The sequence below is a fragment of the Octopus bimaculoides genome, chromosome 6, assembly GCF_046866305.1.
Source record: "Octopus bimaculoides isolate indiv1 chromosome 6, ASM4686630v1, whole genome shotgun sequence".
Taxonomy (NCBI): domain Eukaryota; kingdom Metazoa; phylum Mollusca; class Cephalopoda; order Octopoda; family Octopodidae; genus Octopus; species Octopus bimaculoides.
The window spans coordinates 68,816,001-68,840,880 of NC_142933.1; the positions used below are offsets into that span (position 1 = coordinate 68,816,001).

The following is a 24,880-nucleotide window of genomic DNA, read 5'->3' on the forward strand; positions in this document are numbered from 1 at the left end:
GCGGGTGACACGTAAAAGCACACACTACACTCTCTGAGTGGTTGGCGTTAGGAAGGGCATCCAGCTGTAGAAACTCTGCCAAATTAGATTGGAGCCTGGTGTTGCCATCCGGTTTCACCAGTCCTCAGTCAAATCGTCCAACTCATGCTAGCATGGAAAGCGGACGTTAAACGATGATGATGATGATGATGATGATGAAGGGCATTACTATACAATTATGCCTCACGCTTAGAGGGACTTCGCAAGTTAAAAGTTTTTAGGAGGTTAGCTTTGAAAGTTGCATTCCCTCACGATCGGTAAAAATGTGCTTATTTTGGTAGTTTTGACTTATGAAGTCCCTCTAAGCGTGAGGCATTATTGTATAGTAATGCCCTTATATAAATTAAATTATATATATTTATGGAAAAAAAATGATGGTTTTTTTTTTTTCCTTATGAGGTTTTTTCACGCTGACTACTTGATAAATTCTTATAAAGATTTTATCCTTACATATATATCATCTGGTATTCATTACACTGCATGCCAAACATTTGTTGTTTCATCTTGTGTTCATCATTTTCATGGGTTGCTGAGCGTGACTTCAGTCATGGGTTCAGGGAGTGAGAAAGTATGTTAGGGAGTGGTTAACAAGTCTAATATAGACATGAAATATTTTGTTACATGCTGGACAAGTAAGGTGAAAATTTGGTGTTAATTCACTGGCAGGTAAGTGTAGGCTGTCATAGCTCCTTATTCATCACAGTTTGTCTTATCCTGGGCTGCACATGAATTATAACATCTTTCCCAATTTGGCTGTGCTAGAATGGTCTTGTCTCTCAGTTGTTGTTGCTTCTGATAGTCTGCCACTGAGATTACTAAATGTCTTCAGGTTCAGATCAACCCAAAATTTGTGAATGAAAATGAGTTGACAAAAAACTGTGGATGCTATAGTTTGATAGACTAAACTTGTCATTCAAAGAGCCAGTCTTATCACACACTTTATGTTGTATTTCCCTCGGGAGACTCGCAGAGATAACACAACGAGTTGTACGATTTAATTATTACATTTATTATTCAATTACATACAAAGAACGCACTCACCCAATGTTCGTTATGAATAAACAAGAATCATGTCCGCCATATATATCAATGACCTTTTACTACTACAGTCATTCAGAACAACAACAATGAAACGATGAACTCAGACGAACCACATTGACACAGGACTTCAGACGAACACAAATCCAACAGTCCATATAACACCTCCCCACTGAAATTGATGCTACACAAGAAGTATCAACAGCAAAGTCTCTCTTGGGTTTTACGGGTTCTCTTGGACCGTCTTGGGTTGTCTGGTCCATACACTGGAACGGGTAACATGGTCTTGGGTCTGGTTAGTCTTTGAGTTAGTGGCACAGTTTCCGAGATCTCCATCGAGTGATCTGTTGCAAATTCAAATACAGTGTTTTCTGCATCACCAGGTTCATTGTCTTCCTCAGTTGTGTACCGCGGTCGCAGCTGTTCCCAGTATCGTCTCCACATTGGGCCATGAGGTATGACCTTCACGTTAAAGCAGCGAGTACCCAATGACTTCTTAATGATTGCTGGTACCCATCGGGGATCTTTGTCTCGGCGAGGTCCATAGTATAGTGCATACACAGGATCTCCGGCCTTGTACTGCCTGATAACTTTAGCGACATCAGCCGAGCTTGGAGTCACCTGAAACTTATCTGCTTCCTTAGACTGTTTGCCTTGAGCAATGTGTGCTGGCGATGGCAGCAGAGAATCAATCCTTGTTTGTATCTGCCGGTGATTCAAAAGTTCACTTGGAGAGAATCCACAGGATGTTGGTGTTCTCCGGTACTGCATCAAGAATTCTCGAAGTGCTCGTGTCGGCGGAAGAGAAGACTTCCTCAGAGCTTGTTTGAAGGTCTGCACCAAACGTTCCGCTGCTCCGTTGGTAGCTGGGTGGTAAGGTGCCCCTGTCAGGTGTGTGATCCCGTGTTCTTTGCACCAGCTCTGGAACTCCTCAGACGTAAAAGTTGGTGCATTATTGGTGACCAGTGTGTGAGGAAATCCAAAGTGTGCAAAATCTTCCTCAAGCAGATTTAAAGTGGCTTTGGAGGATGTGGAGGAAGTAGGATGAATGCATGGGTACTTGGAATAAGCATGTGATCACCAGCCAATCTCTACCCATAAAATTTATTGTGTGGTTTAGGTGTAAGCAGCTCCACAGCTTTTCTGGTAACATCCATGGGTGAACTGGAGGCTTAGATGGCTGCCTTTGATGTTCGTTACACGAATCACATCGTCGACTGGCTATCTCTATAGCAGCATCGATACCAGGCCAATAAACAGCAGTTCTTGCTAGTTGTTTCATGCGTTCCATGCCAAAGTGTCCAAGATGCAGAAGATTGAGGATCTTTGGCTGCAAGCTATGTGGAATCACAACTCTAGATCCATGTATAAGGCATCCATGACAGATACTAAGTGAGTTTGATAACTTACGGAACTTGTTGACTTCGTCATTGATCTCCATGTTCTTTGGTGGCCAGCCTTCACGGACGTAGCGCATCACTGTTGATATCACTGGATCTTTCCCTGACTCTTGACGGAGGAGATTAGCATCCACAGGTTGGACTTGAATACTAAGAGCTTTGATGGCACACACCATGTCTATGTCTTCACCATTTTCCTTTCTGTCAAAGTCGTTATCATCACCGAATGGCAAGCGACTGAGGGCATCAGCATTGCCATGATTTGCTGATTTCCGATATTGAATGGTGTAGTCAAACTGGTTCAGCCACAGGGCCCATCGTGCTAGTCTGTTAGCAGCGAGAAGTGGCATCCCTTTCCTTGGACTGAATAGTGATGTCAGTGGCTTGTGGTCAGTCACGAGTATGAATTTACGACCGTACAAATATTGGTAAAACTTCTGTAAGCCAAATATGATAGCCAGGGCTTCCTTTTGAATTTGACTGTAGTTACGCTGTGCAGAAGTGAGAGTCTTGGACATATTGGATATTGGGCGCTCGCTTCCATCAGGATAGCGGTGAAACAGGACTGCTCCAATACCAACGTTTGATGCATCGCAAGCCAGTCCCAAAATTTTGTTTGGATCGAAGTGTATCAGAACTTGACTCGATGAAAGTACATTTTTCAAGTGATCAAAAACTGACTGTTCCTCATCTCCCCACTTCCAAATAGTTGACTTTTTTGTAAGGCAATAGACTGGCTCTGTTATACTGGCTAGGTTTGGGATAAACTTTCCATAAAACTGAACTGAACCTAGGAAAGATTTCAAGCTTGATTCGTTCGTTGGAGATGGCATCTTTAAGACTGCTTCGACTTTGGATCCCTTCATGATCCCTTCAGCCGACAAAATGTGTCCAAGGTATTCTACACTGGGTAGTGCAAACTGGCACTTTTCAAGGCGACATCTGAGTCCATTGTCGCTTAGACGTGTGAGCAGACACTTTAGGTTGTTTAGGTGACTGTTTGCATCTTTCCCACTGACGAGCATGTCATCCTGGAAGATGGCCACTCCAGGTAGGTCATGGGTCAGGTTTTCCATGATCTCCTGAAAGTAACCAGGTGCTGACTTGATTCCGAAAGGGAGTCGTTGCTGCAGGAGTACTTCACGGTGAGTGCTGAGTGCAAGTCTGCGTTGACTCTCTGGAGCCAGCTTGATCTGATTATAGGCATCAGCAAGGTCTATCTTTGTATATCCGAATCCACCTCCGAGTTTCTGCATCGGTTCAGCAGGGAGTGGCATTGGATGACGGTGATCAGCAAGTTGGTCATTGATTCCCACAGAGTAGTCACCACAAATTCGTAGTTTGGGCTTCCGGTTGCTTGAAGTGTGTGCTTTACGAATTGGTACCACTGGCGTTCCGTATTCGTTGAACTGAACTGGCTTCCAGATTCCCTTGGCGATGCCTTCTTCGTAACCTTTGGCCAGGTCATCACGAAGAGCAAATGGGACCGGATGTGCCTTGTGAAAGACTGGTGTTGCGTCCGATTTGAACTTCACTTCCAGTTCAAAGTTCTTGAGACATCCCAATTCTTGCTTGAAAAGATCTGGAAATTCATCACACATGTTGTGACAATCTTGTTGTAGGGATACATAGGGCTCACTTGAGGTCTTTGGGTATGTCCCTTCAGCACCTTCCCTCTTGGCTTGGCTGTCTATGCTTTTCAAACCTAGAGCAGTGTCCATGGAAATTCCCAGAGTCTGGGTAGCATTTCGTCCCAGCAAATTAAGATCAGAGATCTTGGTGACTATGTAAGGTATAAGATCCTGCTTACCAGTTGTTGGATCCTTGGTTTGGCCCATGAAAGTTCCTAGAACAGGCAGGTCGTGCTTGCTGGCAGATTCATAGCGATGTTTGACATCTTGCAGCTTTGGTCTTCCAAGTTGTTTCCAGACTGACAAGGAAACAAAATTGCCTGTAGTAGCAGTGTCCAATTCCATTGTGAACAGTCTGTTCTGGATTGTTATTGGCACAATTAAACTATGAGCATCCTGGGAAACTTCACCTAGGATTGCCTTGACCAGCTCAGCTTTTGTGATTCTTTTCATGGGAGTTTGTGAGTGGCCATTGCGTTGCTGATGTTGTTTTTTCCTACACACCGCTTGCAAATGTCCCTTTTTGTCACAAAAATGACATTTGGTTTCTCTGAAAGGACAGTCTGTCGCTTTGTGGGCCTTTCCCACATCGGTAGCATTTCTCCAGGTTTGTGGAATAAGACTGCTGATGGTTCTTCTGAGGACTCTTATTCCTGTTCTGCTGGACTCTGTAGACTTGCTTGGTTTTGGAACCGTAAACAGTTTCTTTTGCAACCTTTGCTGCGTCTTCAGTCTTAATGGCAACTTCGACAGCATGGGCAAAATCTAATTCTGTGTCTTTTATCTTAAAAAGCGCCTTCAGAACCGCTTCATTGTTAACCGAACATATGAATCTCTGTCTCAAAGCTTCATCCTGTGGGTTGGCGATCGACGGAAAATCACAGGTAGCTGCATCCTGATGTATACGTGCTGCCAGCTCCTGGAGAGTTTCGCCTGGCTTCCGCTGCATATCACTCCAAAACTTGAAACGCTCTCTCACAATGAAAAGTTTTGGGTCGAACTGTTCTTTCATGAAGTCAACGATTTCGTCCATTGTCAAGTTGTTGATATCTTTAGGCGGATTTTGTTGGGTAGCCAGATTAGCAAGTTGCTTGTAAACAGTAGCGGTCTGATTGGTCGAAGTCAACGATTTCGTCCATTGTCAAGTTGTTGATATCTTTAGGCGGATTTTGTTGGGTAGCCAGATTAGCAAGTTGCTTGTAAACAGTAGCGGTCTGATTGGTCAGGAACACTTGTGCCATGCATTGTTCAGGTACAGCATTAGCAGCCACAAACGTACGGAATCTTGACCAGTAATCAGGCCATAGTTCTGACGTAGAATCAAATGCAGCAAATGGTGGAATCGACACCGTTGTCGAAGCAGCTGAAAAATAGCCACTAGGATCGCCTTCAACTTGTTGAGCACCAGACAGTTTTAACAGAGTGTCCATATCTCTCTGATGTTGTTGCATTTGCTTTTCCATTTGTTCCCTAAACAATTTAATAAGTTCTACTGTTTGTTTTTCAGCCATTGTTATAACGATAAACAATTTTACGGTAAAGTAAGCATGTATCCTATCGGCGACGCCAATAAACTCTGTTGTATTTCCCTCAGAAGACTCGCAGAGATAACACAACGAGTTGTACGATTTAATTATTACATTTATTATTCAATTACATACAAAGAACGCACTGACCCAATGTTCGTTATGAATAAACAAGAATCATGTCCGCCATATATATCAATGACCTTGTACTACTACAGTCATTCAGAACAACAACAATGAAACAATGAACTCAGACGAACCACTTTGACACAGGACTTCAGCCGAACACAATTCCAACAGTTCATATAACACTTTAGATATTTGGTCATATACACTATAATACAATAACTGATTAATAGTTTCATTGACTGGACAACTGAAATACTCATTATAAAAGGTGATGTAAAATCTGATATAGCATACTGTATCATCATGAAGTAGAAAGTACCAAACTGTGACAGTATGTATGCAGCAAATTGAGTTTGCAACTGGGTTTCAATTCTTAGTTGGGTCATTTCATTTATAGCTATCTATAGATGTATTTTGAAAAGCATTTGATTTCTTTTTTTGATCTTACTTTATAAACTTGAGGTTCCAAGATTAAATGTAATTTAATGTGAATTGTGCGTTTTCAGATTTGGTAGTGATAAACTGAAGGAAGAGTTCTTGGTTCCAACTATAGCTGGAGACTATGTGTCTTGTATTGGGGTCAGCGAAGTGGGAGCTGGATCAGATGTTGCTAGTAAGTACTAAACTATGTCACTATTTGTTTGTTTATTTTAGAGAGAGAGAGAGAGAGAGAGAGAGAGAGAGAGAGAGAGAGAGAGAGAGAGAGAGAGAAGTGGAGTAAATGGAGATAATTAGAGATAGTAAGGGCAAAGAATTTATCTTGTTGTCATCTGATTAGCCTAGAATGTCTGCAAAAGACTTCGAAACATCTGGCAATCAAGTATTTCAAAGTAAACAAGGCCTGCCTTCTTTAGGGCATCTGTAGAGCGCATGCTTCTCTATGGAGTTGAAACATGGACTATGAAGAAGAAGAAGCTTCAAGACAGCCATGATGGTATATATATATATATATACTGGGCTTCTCATGGGGGTTTAAAATATCTTATGGCATAAGTATGAGATCAAAAGAGAAGATTTATGGACATATTCCCCTCCCATCTCTTCTATTATTGCTCATTACTGGGTAAGTTTTACTGGCCAATGCTATGAAGATGACTTAACTACATTGATATTAGTTTGAAATATTGGCACAAGGCCAGCAATTTCAGAGTAAGGAGTAATCAACTTACATTGACCCCACCCAGTGCTCAACTGGTACTTATATCATTGACCCTCAAAAGGGGTGAAATGCAAAGTCGACCTTGGTGGAATTTGAACTCAGAAGAGTCCTGTGCTGGTGCCACATAAAAATCACTTGTGCCAGTGCCATGCAAAAATGCTCATGCTGGTTTCATGTTAAAAGCACTTGGCACACACTGTAAAGTGGTTGGCATTAGGAAGGGCATTTGGCCATTGAAACCAAGCCATATCAGACTGGAACCTGGTGCAGCTCTCTGGCTTGCCATCTCAGGTCAAACTATGCAACCCATACCAGCATGGAAAATGGACATTAAAGGATGATAATAATGAAGATAAAATTTTCTTTGCTACCCTATAATTTATTAATATATATATATATATATATATATATATATATATATATATTATCCTCCATTTTCTAATTGATATATAAATTTAGGGTAACCCCCCCCTTTTACCCGCTCCCATTTATTGCACTTGGTATAACACTAGTGTAACAATAATTGGGTACCCTCCCAGCAGTATATTGGATAGATACTATCCCTTAGTGGGTTGAATCCTCAACCCCTAACTCTCTCGCATTATATATATATATATATATATATATATATATATATATATATATATATATATATACAAGAAATGAGGGCAGGGAATCGTCAATTAATAATAGAATTAACAATTAACAATTTTGCCAAGTAGTTCAGTATGAAATAAACCTTTAAAGGTAAGACCATTTATCATCATAAATATAAGGGATTAGCAATTGAGTTGCTTCTCCAACATACTGAAAATTCAGAAACAGCAGTCAAAGAACTACTGATTCTAAACTACAAATTTTTCTCTAAAATGGATGGCGATATTTATGGCACACATAGAACAAAAAACCGGAGGGAAAAGCACAAACAAAACAAGCCTTTAGTTAATTGGGTATGTGCTGTGGTTTGCTGTGGTGCTCTTATGTTTACTGTATTGAAAGTGTTTTGCGTAGAATGTGTGCAGTACCCAGTAGTGCAATTTTCTGTATGTTATATATATTTGTAAGTCCTGGTATGTGTATATATATATATATATTAACTAAAGGCTTGTTTTGTTTGTGCTTTTCCCTCCGGTTTTTTGTTCTATGTGTGCCATAAATATCGCCATCCATTTTAGAGAAAAATTTGTAGTTTAGAATCAGTAGTTCTTTGACTGCTGTTTCTGAATTTTCAGTATGTTGGAGAAGCAACTCAATTGCTAATCCCTTATATTTATGATGATATATATATATATATATATATATATATATACATATATATATATATATATATATATATATATATATATATATATATATATATATATATATATATGTATATCTACCTATCTTATTTGCACACGCACACACAGAGACACACACACACAGACACACATACACACACACACACACACACACACACCTGAAAGTGTATAATAATGTTAACTATGATGTAATAGGGTTCACCATTGATGTTGGATTGACAGGAGAATGTAGAAGAAAGAAACTTTATCTTCATGTCAACTATTTTTAGTTATAGAATAATGAACAGTAAATGTAGGTAGTGGTAGTGGTGGTGTTTAAGAAGACAGTCTTTAGCAGTGTTGAAAGATGAGTTACACTACTAAGAGATCCACATTTTGGTATAGTGTGTGTGTGTGTGCATTAGTTGGTGCATTTGAGTGTATGTTAATTAAGAAAATATCAATATTTGCTAAAATATTTCTTGTTCTTAACCATGAAATATTCTGAAGGAAGAATTTAGTAAGAATTAGTCTCTTTCAGTTGTCAGCTCAATGTAATATATATTTGATATTTCCCTTGAGTTTTGGACATCTTGTAAAACTAAAAGTCTACTTTCAGATATTCAAACAAAGGCTGTAGCAAAAGGAGATGACCTTATAATCAATGGTCACAAGATGTGGATAACAAATGGTTGCCAAGCAGACTGGATGTGTTTGTTAGCCAATACATCTGATGGACCTTCTCACAAGAACAAGAGTCTCATTTGTATGCCAATGAACTTACCAGGTGAAATTCCACTTCACTTTTTGCTTATTTCTCTTGATTTTTTTTGTTTTTGTATTTTCCAAAATTTTCAAATGGAAGCTACTGCTAAATATAAATTCTTTCTACTATTGGCACAAGGCCTAAAATTTTGGGAAAGGAGCTACTTGATTCTGGTACTCTACTGGTACTTATTTTATCAATTCTGAAAGGATGAAACGCAAAGTCAGTCTTGATAGAATTTTAACTTTGAACGTAAAGCCAGAGGAAATGCTGCATAGCATTTTGTCTTGTGTGCTCATGATTCTGCCAGATTACTGCCTTAATAATAATAATAAAAAAAAAAATAATAATAATAATAACAATAAGATAACTCGAATGTGGAATCTAAAAACAGAAACAATTCCTATCATAGTAGGTGCCTTAGGTATAATAAAAAAATATTCAGACAAATACATAACAAAAATACCAGGACTTACAAATATATATAACATACAGAAAATTGCACTACTGGGTACTGCACACATTCTACGCAAAACACTTTCAATACAGTAAACATAAGAGCACCACAGCAAACCACAGCACATACCCAAGGCGCACAGAGCTGCGCTCTGTAGTGAAGTGAAAGCACGTTATAAAAATAAAACTACTGAACAATAATAATAATAATAATAATAATAATGAAAAAAGGCATCGGAGGGGTGATGCATACTCTGCGCACAGATAATTTTTTTGCAAATTATGGTGTGGCTTACAATGTGTTGCTTACCCATGCTTTTTAACTGAACTTGTAAATAAATGAAACGCTCAAATCCATCAGTGTACACATGCATGCTTGCACACACACACACACACAGGATTGCATATCTATACATTTATGTATGTATGCACATGTCTATGCGTATAGGTACACCTTGATCTATACATATGCAGACAAGGGTTGATTCATATGAAAAAGAAAGTGAACAAAATGATATGACCACTTGCTTATCGGGAAATTTGTAAGTTTGATTTTTGTCACCTTAATAATAATAATAATAATAATAATAATAATAATAATAATAATAACAATAATTTGGCGTTAAGAAAGGCATCCAGCCATAGAAACCATACCAAATCAGACTGGAATCTGGTGCAGCTCCTCAGCTTCCCAGCACTGGTCAAACCGTCCAACCTATTCCAGCATCATGATGATGATGGATCCTTTTTGGTATAGGCACAAGTTCTGAAATTCTTGGGGAGAGGGTTAGTCGAATACATCGACCCCAGTGATCTACCTGGTACCTATTTTATCAACCTAGAAAGTATGAAAAGTACAGTCAACCTTGACAGAATTTGAATAAACACAATAAACACACTTGCCCAAGGTGCCACATAGTAGGACTGAGCCAGAAACAATGTGGTTAGGAGACAAACTTCTGAACCACATACAGATGTCGCTTTTTTCAGAGTGTTACGGAATGGATTAGAATTTGTTTTGTATCTAATTGCTGTTATGGCCCTGATTAGTCCTGATCGAGTAGTCCTAGTGTCAAAGGTATTTGTCATGACTATCCCATCTTTATTTTTTTTTAGGTAAGCGTAAGGCAAATCGGACTACATTATCCTCAGTATCTACTTTTTTTAAGTGGTAGGATACAGTTTGAGGAATATTTGACTACTTTTCTTGCAAGTAGAGTTAGATTCGCATTCAAACGAAATACGTATACAAAAAAAAAAAAAAATTGCTGTAAAGTAACTAAGGGAGAATACTCTTGACTTTGCCAAATAGAGTTATCTTTCTTGGAGACTTCCGTACATTGTACGTTGTAAGTACAACTGCGACGAGTGTCTGAGTTTGTTTTTGACTTGTTGAAGGCAGTTTCACGTGACTTACACTGCCAATGCCATTCAGTAAGGCATTAACGCTATACCATCATATTCATCTTATAAATGCGTAGTTTTGTATCTAAATAACGAGAGATGGAGGACGGTGGTAACAAAAGGGTGAAAGATTTTCAGATGGCATACCAGCCGTGACTATGTTATGTTCTTTTTATCTAGTTTGTTATTTGTAAAACTCAGTTATCCAATATAGTCATCCAATTTTAATACGTTAGATATAAGTTTGAAGGAGATTTGGCTGCTATTTCTAGCAGATCAAGAGACTGCAAGGAAGGTGAGGTAGAGAGAGAAGTACTCTTTGCACCGAAACTAGATAAACGTGATATCAGTGCAAGCATAGGCAACCTTTTTCGGGAAGTACGCCGCTTGAGACATGGCTCATCATTGGGCGGGCTGCGCTGTGCTACTAAAAGGAAATTGAGGCAATTTTTCGTTGGCGTGGTATTAAAGAAGTCCTGCAGGCCGCACTTTGCCCATAATTTTATTAGAAAGAGGCTATACTAAAGGGAGTTAATCTCAACTAAGGTAGAGAAACAAAAGCAATGATAATTGATAATTATAATTTTAGGTGTTCATGTGACCAAAAAGATCAACAAAATTGGAATGAAGTCTTCAGATACAGGTCAGATCTTCATGGAAGATGTCAGGGTTCCCAAGCGCTACATTATTGGAGAGGAAGGCAAAGGATTCTTGTATCAGATGTTACAATTCCAAGAAGAGAGAATGTGGGGTGCTGCAGGAAGTGAGTTTTGCATTCTTTGTTTATTTTCTAAAACTTTTCTTTCATAATTTTTTTTTTATAATGTCTTAAGGGGGAGAATATTTCACATTTTAAGGGACAAGTTTATTGCTTTCAGTTTCTGAAGATTCAGTTTTTTTTTCAGTTTCTTGCAACAATCCCTGCAGCAAAACCAACCTTGAATTGGTTCTCTGTGTCTTACATTACTGTTAAGGATGTGAATTGGTCAACAAAGCCTAGTTCATGAAGACATTTGCTGACATGGTTCTCCTGTGACATTTCTATCTAGAACTACTTTCTGTGAAACTTGTTTTCAGGTGCCCAAAGAAGGAATAACTTGAATTTTGATATTGGTTTCAAATTTTGGTACAAAGGCCAGCAAGCTCGCAGAGCATGGATAAGTCGATTACTTCGACCCCAGTGCTCAATTGGTACTTATTTTATCGACCCTGAAATGATGACTGGCAAAGTCGACCTCGGTGGAATTTGAACTTGGAACACAAAGACAAATGCCCAACATGCTAACAATCCTGCTACCTTGTCGCTGTCTTGAACTTTGATCTTAACAAAGTTATGAGAGTAACAGTGTTTAACCCATTAGTGTTTAGACTGGCCAAAACTTGTGGAAAATTACTCTCCTTTATTTGTTTGAACCAGCCAAATCTAACCATATCTGATTCCTCTATGAAATCACTAAAACAATAAACAAACCATATTATTGAATTCTCGTGGCTTTGAGATAATGCGAGATAAAGTCTTTCCTGCCTTTATTCAAGTAAAAATATTACTTATTCAAGTAAAAAGTTTTGAGACTTCTTTGTTTTTTCAACAATTGAAGAGAAGTGTATATCTTTGTTTTTTATGATATGGCAGCAGGAAGTAGTGATTCTGACTTCAAAGGTTTTACTCTTGGTGATGTACAAAATATAATCAGAAACAACAGTGATTTGTCTTTGGACGAATCATATTGACATTTATGAATCTTCGTTGGACAAGGAAGATTTTGATAATGAAAGTGATAAAAATGAAAGTGATGAAAATGATATTGCAAACATTATGGTAACATGATTGAAGATTGCTACATCAATCACAGTTCCCGATTTCACAGGAAAGACTAGTCCACAATACAGTCTACCTCGTGGTACTCAACCACTGGACTGTTTATTTTTATTTTTACCATAAAGTGTTTTTGAAACTGTTGTGAAGGAAACAAATATGCTCAACACATAATTTCTATTTGTGGAAGACCTGATCCACTATGGCAGCCAACTGATACTGCAGAAATGTGAGCTATTTTTTACTATATACATTATGTTTGGTATCAAGTAGCTTCCTCAACTGTGGAACTACTGGAATCCTGATATAAGGTATGGTGATCTCTATATCTCCAGCATTATGTCTAACTATAGTTAATTCATATATTGTTTATGTAAAAACCCACAAGGCACCTCTGCCACCAAAAGACTACAACCATTTGAAATTTTGGATTGACACCGCATCTCAGTTACATGAGGGTTTTTCTTCCAGAAAACACAGAACTGGGAGAAAAACAAAATTAACTGAGATGTCAACAGAGAAAATATTGACTTCTATAAAGTGGAAAAAATCAATGGAGGAAAAAAGTCTGCAGATTGTGTTCGCTGCAAAAAAGGAAAACTGTGAAAGAATATCAGGTTGAGACCTCATATATGTGTTCGTTTTGCAAAGTGCCCTTGTGTTAAGGGTGCTATGGACAGTTTCATGATAGAAATATGGCACAACTATATTTTGTTGTTTAATAGTAATACTATCATATATTCCTTTCATTTTATTACAAATAATATGTGAAAGTGAGAAATAAATATTAATTTTCAGCATGTTACACACCTATATTCACCTTTGCCTCACCTGTTAATGAGCTTTTTTATTAGAGGCTTTCTGTTATGTATAGTGATTAGTAAATGGTATTGTGATTAGTAAATGGTATAGGGATTAGTAAAAGAATTTTGTACTTTATTTTCAATGTAAATGTTTGAATCAAATATAGAGAAGGAATAAGATCTTGTACCAATTATACCTGTATTTCAATTAATTCAAATTAATGTACTGCATCTTGAAAAGTGGCAAAATTGTTGGCGGTTAACATCTGGGATAATTTTAGCAATAAATCAAGCAGGTAAGATGCATTAAGAATTTCAATTTTAGTGTTTATCCATAATGTTATTGCTTTTACACCTCTTAACTAAATTTACCTGCCCATAAAAGTCAAATTTAATCAAGCAAGATCAGTTAAAATTACATAACTATAATCTACTGGTATATAAGTATATAAGCACCAACTGATAAAATTTCAAATCTTTACTTAAAAAATTAACAAAGTTTCAAGCAAGTATTGTGGACACCTCTATTGAAACTGAATAATTCAAAATAACGTGAAAAAATAAGCATTACATTTTGACAGATTAATCTGAACACTAAAGGGTTAAATTAGTATTAATATTCTATTAATGAATAAAACATTAAAAAGTTATTAAAAACAATTATATGGTGAGGAACTCTAAACTTATATATTTTTGTGTCAGTGGCACGTAAAAAGCATCATTTAAGCGTGGTCGATGCCAGTGCTGCCTGATTGGCTCCTGTGCCAGTGGCATGTAAAAAACACCCACTACACTCTCAAAGTGGTTGGCTTTAAGAAGGGCATCCAGCTGTAGAAACTTTGCCAGATTAGATTAGAGTCTGGTGCAGCCTCCTGGCTTGCCAGTCCTCAGTCAAACTGTCCAACCCATGTCAACATGAAAAGCGGGCATTAAATGATGATAATGAGGAGGAGGAGGGGGAGGACGTATCTGAATTATGAACATAGTTAAAGCTGTCAACCAGTGGTTCTGAAATGGGATCCATATGGCTCCTGAGGGTCCGTATAAGATTTTTAGTGGGTCTGTATAACAAAATAGTAAATTGGAGATCCACAATGGTATTTTAAGGGCCCCAGAAAAAAAATTTGCTTTACATGTGTGTATCAGTATATATTGCAAGAAGCAGGTTTCTTTCTCTAACATTTTACTTAGTTCATCCTACACAAGTGAATGTTTGAAAAAAACAAAATAGGAAATTTGAAGGAAGTATCTATAAAACTAGTTTTTAAACATCGAATGGCTATGGGAGTCCACCAGAAAAAAATAGTAATCAAAAGGATCTATAGATAAAAAATGGTTGAGAACCCCTGATCTAGTGGTTCCCAACCAAGGTCCACATGACCCTTGGTGGGGGCCATATAAGATTTTGTTAAATTTTATGCGCAATAAATTGGTTATATGTCCACAATACTTTAATAATTTAACAATTTTAACAAAATATGTTAACAATTTTTATAGAAGTCCTAATAATATTTAATTCTAAAAATATAATAGGATTTTTTAAAGATCAAACGATTATGGGGGTTCACCCAAGTAAAATGGAATCCTGATATAAGGTATGGTGATCTCTATATCTCCAGCATTATGTCTAACTATAGTTAATTCATATATTGTTTATGTAAAAACCCACAAGGTACCTCTGCCACCAAAAGACTATGACCATTTGAAATTTTGCGTTGACACCACATCTCAGTTACATGAGAGCTTTTCTTACAGAAAGCACAGAATTGGGAGAAAAACAAAATCAACTGAAATGGATGTCAACAGATAAAATATTGACTTCCATAAAGTGGAAAAAATAAACTGTTTGCTCTCGCTGTAAACAGTTTAAGGAGTTATAATGTACCAATGTTTAATTGTTGTCTTCCAGAGTTGAGTTAACATACTGTTTGTTTTCTTTTTTTCTTTTGCTTTATGTCTGCAGTGATTAGGCCTCTGGAGAAAATAATTAAGCAAACTATTGAGTATACAGCTGGTCGGAAAATCTTTGATAAGTCTGTTCTTGACCACCAAGTGGTACACTTTAGACTTGCTGAGCTGGCGACAGAAATGGAATTTTACAAAGCACTCTTTCATAAATGTGTTGGTAAGTATCCCAGGTGTGAGTTGAGATAGGTGCAGTGCTGTCTCACTTGTAATGTTATCTTTGTGATAATATTTTGGTATTTATTGTAGATAGTTCTTCAAAAAACAGATTTTGGGCAACTTTTTTTTTTTTTGTTCTTCTTCAAAAAGACTTAACTGAAGTTAAGAAGAGGACCTGAAGGGGAATTAACAGATCTCATTGCCTATAATGTGGTTGGTGATGGAATGTGATGGCTGGGCATAGATATTTGGGTGCTGACGATTTGGGTGCAGTTGATTGGGCATTCAACCTGTTTTGGTGATGGTACATTTTGGCACTGGAGGTAAACACTCACACACACACATGTAAATGCACATGCAGAAATATACATATATAGAGAGTGAGTGAATGTGTGAGTGAGTGTGTGTGTGTGTGAGAGAGAGAGGGGGAGAAAGAGACAGGCAGACAAAACCAGAGAAAGGTTGAGACAGACAGATAGAATCAGAGAAAGATATTAACACATACATGCAAACATAACTAGATTCTCACACATATAAGTAGAGAAAGAGAGAGTGAGGGAGCAGGAAAAACAAGAAAAACATTATAACGTCTAATGTCAAATAAGTCAGCATCAAATCACTGATGTCATATCAGTGGCATCAAAATGGCTGTATCAAAACATTTCATACCTGGCTGGAACAAATCAATAGATTAAGTTTTTCCATTGATGCAACAGTTTTGTATGTTTGGTCTTTTGTTGATTTTCTACTTTGTTTTTCTTGTTTTTTTTCCCCATTTTTGCATATTAGTAGAATGCTTTATTTGTTGAAGCAATTGCTGTTCATAGCTGGATGTTCTTCCTGCTTAAAACTAGACAAACATGAGCAAGCACTATTAAGTGTCATAACACAAGACACATCACATTCGTAATTTTTGTACCTTCAGTCCTGTTAGAATTTTTCATTTTTAGTCCATCATCATCATCATCATTATCATCATCATCATCATTTAGCATCCATTTTCCATGCTGGCATGGGTTGGACAGTTTGACAGGAGCTGGCCAGCTGAAGAGCTGCCCAGGTTTCATGTCTGTTTTGGCATGGTTTCTACAGTTGGATGACCTTCCTAATGCCGACTGCTTTACAGAGTGTACTGGGTGCTTTTTATGCAGCACCAGCATGGGGTGTTTACGCGACACCAGTACGGAGGCTTTTTATGTGGCACCAGCACCCATGAGCCTGCAAGATTAGGACTGAGCACCCATTATAAAGCATAAAATTTCTTTAGAATTATTCACTTTCACCTAACATGACACACTAAAATAGATCATTTATGAAATTCTGTATCTCTAAGAAATAAACAATTTTCAACTCATTGCATATGCAAAATGTCGACAATTACATTTCACCATCTTATAATTTTCCATTTTAACCCATTTTGAAGCATGTTGTAAAGTGGAAAAATTTCTTCACGATTATTGATTGCCACTCACCAAAACATGTTTGAAAGATTATTTGGATCTAAATTTGAGTGGTAGATGTAACCTATCACCTGATTTTATTACACCCATCGAACCTTTGTGTGCTTTCAGTAGTACCTTCTCTGTTGAAAGTATGCTCTATCGTCCCAGGATAAATCAGTACATTGACATGCTACTTCAACGTACATTGAATCATGGTCTAGTCTTCCCTTTCCTACCATTAATATCAGAAGTTCTGAAAAGGTCTTGGGTACTGCTGTTTTTCCCATGACCACCATCATCATCATTTAACGTCTACTCTCCATGCTGGCATGGGTTAGATGGTTTGATTGGAACTGTAAACTGGAGGGCTGCACTAGGCTCCAGTCTGATTTGGCATGGTTTCTACAGCTAGATGCCCTTCATAATGAACAACCACTCCGAGAATGTAATGGGTGCTTTTTATGTGCCACCAGCATGGGTGCCATTTACATGACACTGGCAATGGCTACAACTATGATTTCACTTTACTTGACAAGTCTTCTCAAGCACAGCATATTGCCAATGTTCTCAGTCACTTGTCATCACCCTGTGAGGTCCAACATTTGTAGATAATGTTACTGGCCATGACCAAGCCATTAAAACAAAAAAATGATTGTAATAAGGTTTGAACTTGTGTCTTTGTAGTCAGTAGTCCAGCACTCTAACTTCACAGATATTGCACCTCATTAAATAAAACTTTTTAATGTAGGCATAAAGCCAAAACTTTTGGTGAGGTGATATGTAGTGAATTAAATCAACTTCATTACTTTACTGGTATTTATTTTATTGATACTTCCCAACCACATGGTTCTGGGTTCAGTCCCACTGCATGGTACCTCGGTCAATTATCTTCTACTATAGCCTCAGGCTGAACAAAGACTTAGTGAGTGGATTTGGTTGATGGAAACCGAAAGAAGCCCATCGTATATATATATATATATATATATATATATATATATATATATATATATATATATATATATATATATATATATATAATATATGTATGTATGTATGTATTTGTATGTCTGTTTGTCCCCCTCCCGCCATCGCTTGACAACTGATGTTGGTGTGTTTATGTCCCCGTAACTTAGCAGTTCGGCAAAAAAGGACCGATAAAATAAGTATTAGGCTTTCAAAGAATAAGTCCTGGGATCGATTTGTTTGACTAAAGGTTGTGCTCCAGTATGACCGCAATCAAATGACTGAAACAAGTAAAAGAAATAAAAAAGAAAAAATATATGGATGCAATAAGGGTATAATAATAAATTATGTAAAAGATAAAAGACCAAGAGATAACTGAATACAAATATAAATCACAGATATGCTGCAGTGCTGTTCCCTCTCATTATGACTGTGTAACATGATTTTTGTTGTTGGGTGGCTGCTGTTATTTCCTATTTGCTTACCCCTGTAAAATATGAAAACTGGCTATTATTTTCTTCAGACTTTGCTTTGATGAAAGGAATAGTAGTAATTGGCTTTGGTTTCTAGGTGGAAGCAAATAGGAAAATAACACTTAGTGAACGGTGACAAAATAAATAAATAAATAGATAAATAATAAAAAAATGAAAAAAAAAAAAAATTTTGTTACTCAGTGTTCACAAAAGTTTTGTTATTGTTTTAGTCTTTTTCGTGTTTCAGTCATTTGACTGGCCATGCTGGAGCACTGCCTTGAACAAAATTTTTCCTGTGATGAAAGTATGTACTACCACACGCCGCCACTGCTGCCGCCAGAAAGATATCTAATGTCTTCTATGGCATGGTCTTTACAGCTGGATACTCTTCCTAATGCCAACTGCTTTACAAGGTGTACTGGGGTGCTTTGTTTCATGGCACCAACACTAATGAGGTTGTCATGTAACTCACAAAAACAAAACCCCATTTGACTGAGTGGGTTTACAGTAAAGGTGACTGAGTGGGTTTACAGTGCTTCAACTCAATCACCTTATAACCTTTAACCTGGGTGAATTTTACTACAGAATATTTTACTAAATAGTTTATTTAATTATTCCTCTCTCTCTCTCTCTCATCCTTTTTTTTCTTCTTTTTTCAGGTTTGTACATAGCTGGAAATGACGTTACCAAGTATGCTTCAATGTGCAAGCTAAAAGGAGGTCGTCTCGCTCGTGAGGTGTCTGACTCCTGCTTACAGTACTGGGGTGGCATGGGCTTTACAGACGAGGTGTTTGTAAGCCGTTGCTATAGGTAAGTTGTGCTTTAAAAAAGGACAAAAACCTTCCTCTGAGAATTATTTCTTTCTTTATGATGATTGTTAAATGATTGCCAGTATGCATTTTGTTTTTATATAGGCGCAGGAGTGGCTGTGTGGTAAGTAGCTTGCTTACCAGCCACATGGTTCCGGGTTCATTCCCACTGCGTGGCATCTTGGGCAAGTGTCTTCTACTATAGCCTCGGGCTGACCAAAGCCTTGTGAGTGGATTTGGTAGACGGAAACTGAAAGAAGCCTGTCGTATATATGTATATATATATATATATATATGTATGTGTGTGTATATGTTTGTGTGTCTGTGTTTGTCCTCCCCAACATCGCTTGACAACCAATGGTGGTGTGTTTATGTCCCCGTAACTAAGCGGTTTGGCAAAAGAAACCAATAGAATAAGTACTAGGCTTACAAAGAATAAGTCCTGGGGTTGATTTACTCGACTAAAGGCGGTGCCCCAGCATGGCTGCAGTCAAATGACTGAAACAAGTAAAAGAGTAAAAGAGAGAGAAAGAGAATATGGTTTGGTCAGAAGAGAGAAGGTAGCGCCATGTTCATATTCAGGGCTTCAAAAACTGGTATGAGAAAGGAAAGAAGAAATAATGATTCAAAGGTTACCCTTAGACTTGACATATTCCCACTGAAACTCTGAACATGAACTCTATGCCTCAACAATGAATGGTGGCTACAGCTAGGACATCCATACTATTTGATATGCTTGCTCTCCCAGTAGGGCATTTGTCAAATTTGCATTCTTGAAGTGGTTGGCATTAAGAAGGGCATCAAACTGTAGAAACCATGCTAAATCAGATTGGAACCTGGTCCAGCTCCCAAGCTTACCACTTTTTAGTCAAACTGTTTAATCCATGCCAGCATGGAAAACGAACGTTAAATGATGAAGATGATGACTATGATGATGATGTTTGGGCTGCAGGCAGAAAGAGTTACTTTGCCTGCTGGAATGTTATGGCTGACTGTTGGATGTGGTCAGCATTCATGAGAGATGTGGTGAACTCATTGGTCAGAGCTGGCTCAATCCACTCCAGGTGAATGCCACCGCAAGTGGCAGTCTAGACTGGAGCCCTGACCTGAATGATTTCCACAAAATGGACTCCTTTAGAAGCACTCAAGGACCAAATGTGACACAATCTCTGAAGAAAAAGAACATCATCATCATTTAATGTCCATTTTCTATGCTGGCATGGGTTGGACAGTTTGACTGGAGCTGGACAGCTGGAGAGCTGCCCAGGTTAATATTGTCTATTTTGGCATGGTTTCTATGGCTGGATGCCCTTCCTAAAGACTACTACTTTACAGAGTGTACTGGGTGCTTTTTATGTGGTACTTATATGAGTGCTTTATATGAGGAAGCAGCACAAGTGTTTTATATGTCACACTAGCTCTGGTGCCTTATATGTGACACAGGTACTGGTGTTTTATAAGTGGCACCATCATGGGTCCTTTATACGTGGTAATGACATGGGTACCTTTATGTGACACCAGCACAGGTACCTTTACGTGACTCTAGCACGAATGCTTTTATGTGGCACCAGCACAGATACTCTTACATGGCACCAGCATGAACGCATTCTATGTGACACCGGCATGAGTGTGTTTGTATGTGACACAAGCTCAGGTGTTTTTCTACATATCCATATAAAAGGCCCCTTCACAGTTTCTGTCACTTGGATTCCATTCTCAAGGCTATAACAGAAACCACGTGGTTAATGTACTGCATTGTGGGATGAAAATGAGAGCCATGTGATTGCAAAGCAGACTTCTTAACCAGATGCCCTTATCTATATATTAAGCATAAGATCTTTCTCTAATGAGGCAAACTAATTTCTCTCCAATCTGATTTATGTCTGTATCTTTTATCCTTTGTTTCAGTCGTTAGACTGTGGCCATACTGGGGCACTGCCTTGAAGAATTTTAGTCAACTGAATTGATCCCGTAGCCATTCCTTTTAAGCTTGGTACTTATTCTGTTGGTCTGTTTTGCTGAACTGTTAAGTTCCAGAGTTGTAAAGAACCCAATTCCAGTTGTCAAGTTGTGGTCAGGGAACAAACACAAGCAGAAAGACACACACACACACATGACAGGCTTCATTCAGTTTCTGTCTACCAAATCCACACATAAGGTCTTGGTCAGTTCAAAGCTATAGTAGAAGACACTACCCCAAGGTGTCATGCTATGGAATTGAACCTGGAACCATGTGGTTGGGAAGCCAACTTACAACACAGCCACAATTGTGCATATACTCTTTTCTCTTTACTCTTTTACTTGTTTCAGTCATTTGACTGTGGCCATGCTGGAGCACTGCCTTTAGTCGAGCAAATCGACCCCAGGACTTATTCTTTGGATGCCTAGTACTTATTCTATCGGTCTCTTTTGCTGAACCGCTAAGTTACGGGAACGTAAACACACCAGCATCGGTTGTGAAGCGATGTTGGGGGGACAAACACAAACACACACGCATACATATATATATATATATATATATATATATATATATATATATACATGTATAGGACAGGCTTCTTTCAGTTTCCGTCTACCAAATCCACTCACAAGGCTTTGGTCGGCCTGAGGCTATAGTAGAAGACACTTGCCCAAGGTGCCACACAGTGGGACTGAATCCAGAACCATGTGGTAGGTAAGCAAGCTACTTACCACACAGCCACTCCTGCGCCTATATATATATATTTTACTAGTATAGATCTTTGCCCTCTTGTCTTCTATTAGGCTAAAACATCCTGTCAACTTTCAATTGTCTTCGTTATTTCAATGTGAACATGAACAAGAGTGTAAGTAAAAGAGAAGTGGGATGATAATGGATGTCCAATGTGCTGCACAGTGGGACTGAACATGTAACCACATGGTTGTGAAACAGACTTTTTAACTACACCAGCCCTTCCTGTGCTTGTATATACATACATGTGGCTGCATGGTTAAGAAGTTTACTTCCCAACCATATGGTTTTTGGCTCAGTCCCACTACATAGTATCTTGGACGAGTATCTTCTACTATAGCCCGTGGTTAACCAAAGTTTTGAGAGTAGATTTGGTAAATGGAAACTGAAAGAAACCTGTTTGTGTGTGTGTGTGTGTATATATATATATATATAAAGTCTGTTTATGGGAAGCATTTTGATTATGCATATAAAAGGTCCTATTCTATTATACCAGCTACAACCTTATGATGCCAACTGGTGATACCAGTTTTTTGGGGTTACACCGAGCTGTACCAACATAGGATAAATGTAGTGATAACAACAATAATCCTTGGATGGAATTTATAAATATTCTAATGCATCACTATGTGCGTTTCCACAGATCATATGTTTCTTAAGGTCATAGTCTGTACTCCTGAGATGATTACAGTGCAGACCTTTTGTCCATGGACATCGGGTAGATCATGTTCATACATGCATTTCTTTGGGTGATATTTTGTATATATATATTTATACACACGCACACACACAGTCATTATTCTGCAAAAGACATAAAAAACATGTCTGGGCATAGGGAAATATCACTTTGCTTGGAAGCAGGGAAAGGTTAGTGACAGGAAAGGCATCTGACCACAAAAAATCTGCCTCAATAAACTCTGTTTGACTTATGCAAACTTGAAAAAGTAAGCACTAAAATGATCATATATATATATATATATATATATATATATATATATATATATATGTTATTTATAAAACAGGAAATATCTGCAGATGTTAATGGATTTCCACATGTATATCCAGTAAAAGGAGAATCCCTGCTGTATGATAGAATTTGGTAACCGATATCTGTACAAGAGATTTGGGAAGCATACTATGAGGTTATTACCCAGGTGATATATATATATATATATATATATATGGCTGGCACCCATGCCAACGTCGTCTCAAGTGAAATCGAAATCGAGTAAATTGGACACCAAACTCCACTTGCGAAGACCTGTTGAGGCAAGTGAAATCGAAATCGAGTTAAATTCGATGACTGGCACCCATGCCAACGTCGTCTCCTTCATTGGACACGAAACTCAGCTTGCGAAGACTTATTGGGGCAAGCGAAAGCGAAATCGTGATGGCACAAGTGCCAGAAAGGTGACGCTGGGCACCAGCGTCGCCTTTCTGGCACTTGTGCTCACGGCATGTGTAAGGACTTTCGAGCGAGATCGTTGCCAGTGCCCCTGGACTGGCTCTTGTGTGGGTGGCACATAAAATACACCATTTTGAGCATGGCCGTTGCCAGTACCGCCTGACAGGCCTTCGTGCCGGTGGCACGTAAAAGCACCCACTACACTCTCGGAGTGATTGGCGTTAGGAAGGGCATCCAGCTGTAGAAACTCTGGCAAATCAGATTGGAGCCTGGTGTAGCCATCTGGTTTCACCAGTCCTCAGTCAAATCGTCCAACCCATGCTAGCATGGAAAGCGGACGTTAAACGACGATGATGATGATGATATATATATATATATATATATATATATATATATATATATATATATATATATATATAGTACTTAACTAAAACTTGCGAAATGAAGTTTATTGAGCGAGGTACCTTTTGTAAAGTCACTTGACAAAACACATCTTCATTGAAGGATGCACCTCAGCCAGTTGTCCAGAATCTTACTTGTGAGGGACCAATGCAGGATGGGTCGTAACGGGGTTATTGTGATTAATAAAGAATCCCATGAATCTCATTTTCTCATTCTCTCATTTGTTATATATATGCATATATATATATATCATCATCATCATCGTTTAACGTCCGCTTTCCATGCTAGCATAGGTTGGACAATTTGACTGAGGACTGGTGAAACCAGTTGGCTACACCAGGCTCCAATCCGATTTGGCAGAGTTTCTACAGCTGGATGCCCTTCCTAACGCCAACCACTCAGAGAGTGTAGTGGGTGCTTTTACGTGTCACCCGCACGAAGGCCAGTCAGGCGGTACTGGCAACGGCCACGCTCAAAATGGTGCATTTTATGTGCCACCCGCACGAGAGCCAGTCCAGGGGCACTGGCAACGATCTCGGTCGAAAATCCTTACACATGTCACGGGCACATGTGTAAGGATATTCGAGCATATATATATATATATATATATATATATATATATATATATATATATATATGTGTGTGTGTGTGTGTGTGTGTGTGTGTGTGTGTGTGTGTGTGTATATATGTTGATGTGTTTATGTCCTTCTAACTTAGTGGTTTGACTGATAGAATAAGTCCTAGGCTTACAGTCCCCCAGATCTGACCAGTTTGAACATAATGCAGGTCAACTATTTCGGCCTGATATGGCCTGCCTGTGTGAATGCTTATTTTTAGAATGACATTGTAGGGTAGTTATGAGAGATCAGATTTGGCCAGTTTGAACATAAAACAGGTCAACTGTATGGGCTGGATAAGGCTTGTTTGTTTAAATGTTAAAGAGTTAGATAATTCAGCAGTTTTAGTGGCTGAACCTGCAGCCATCTGTTGCTGTTGGCACTCCGTCGCTTACGACGCCGAGGGTTCCAGTTGATCCGATCAACGGAACAGCCTGCTCGTGAAATTAACGTGCAAGTGGCTGAGCACTCCACAGACACGTGTACCC

General features: G+C 38.4%; 1 protein-coding gene across 1 annotated transcript in view; it reads left to right on the forward strand.

Moving 5' to 3' along the window:
• Positions 1-24,880, forward strand: part of LOC106875227 (putative acyl-CoA dehydrogenase 6) — a 45,812-nt gene that overhangs the window by 19,194 nt on the left and 1,738 nt on the right. The window contains exons 4-8 of the mRNA XM_052968728.2: positions 6,270-6,376; positions 8,822-8,989; positions 11,418-11,591; positions 15,411-15,572; positions 19,109-19,259. Of these exons, the coding sequence (XP_052824688.1) occupies positions 6,270-6,376; positions 8,822-8,989; positions 11,418-11,591; positions 15,411-15,572; positions 19,109-19,259 (762 nt within the window). The remainder of the gene's footprint in view (positions 1-6,269; positions 6,377-8,821; positions 8,990-11,417; positions 11,592-15,410; positions 15,573-19,108; positions 19,260-24,880) is intronic.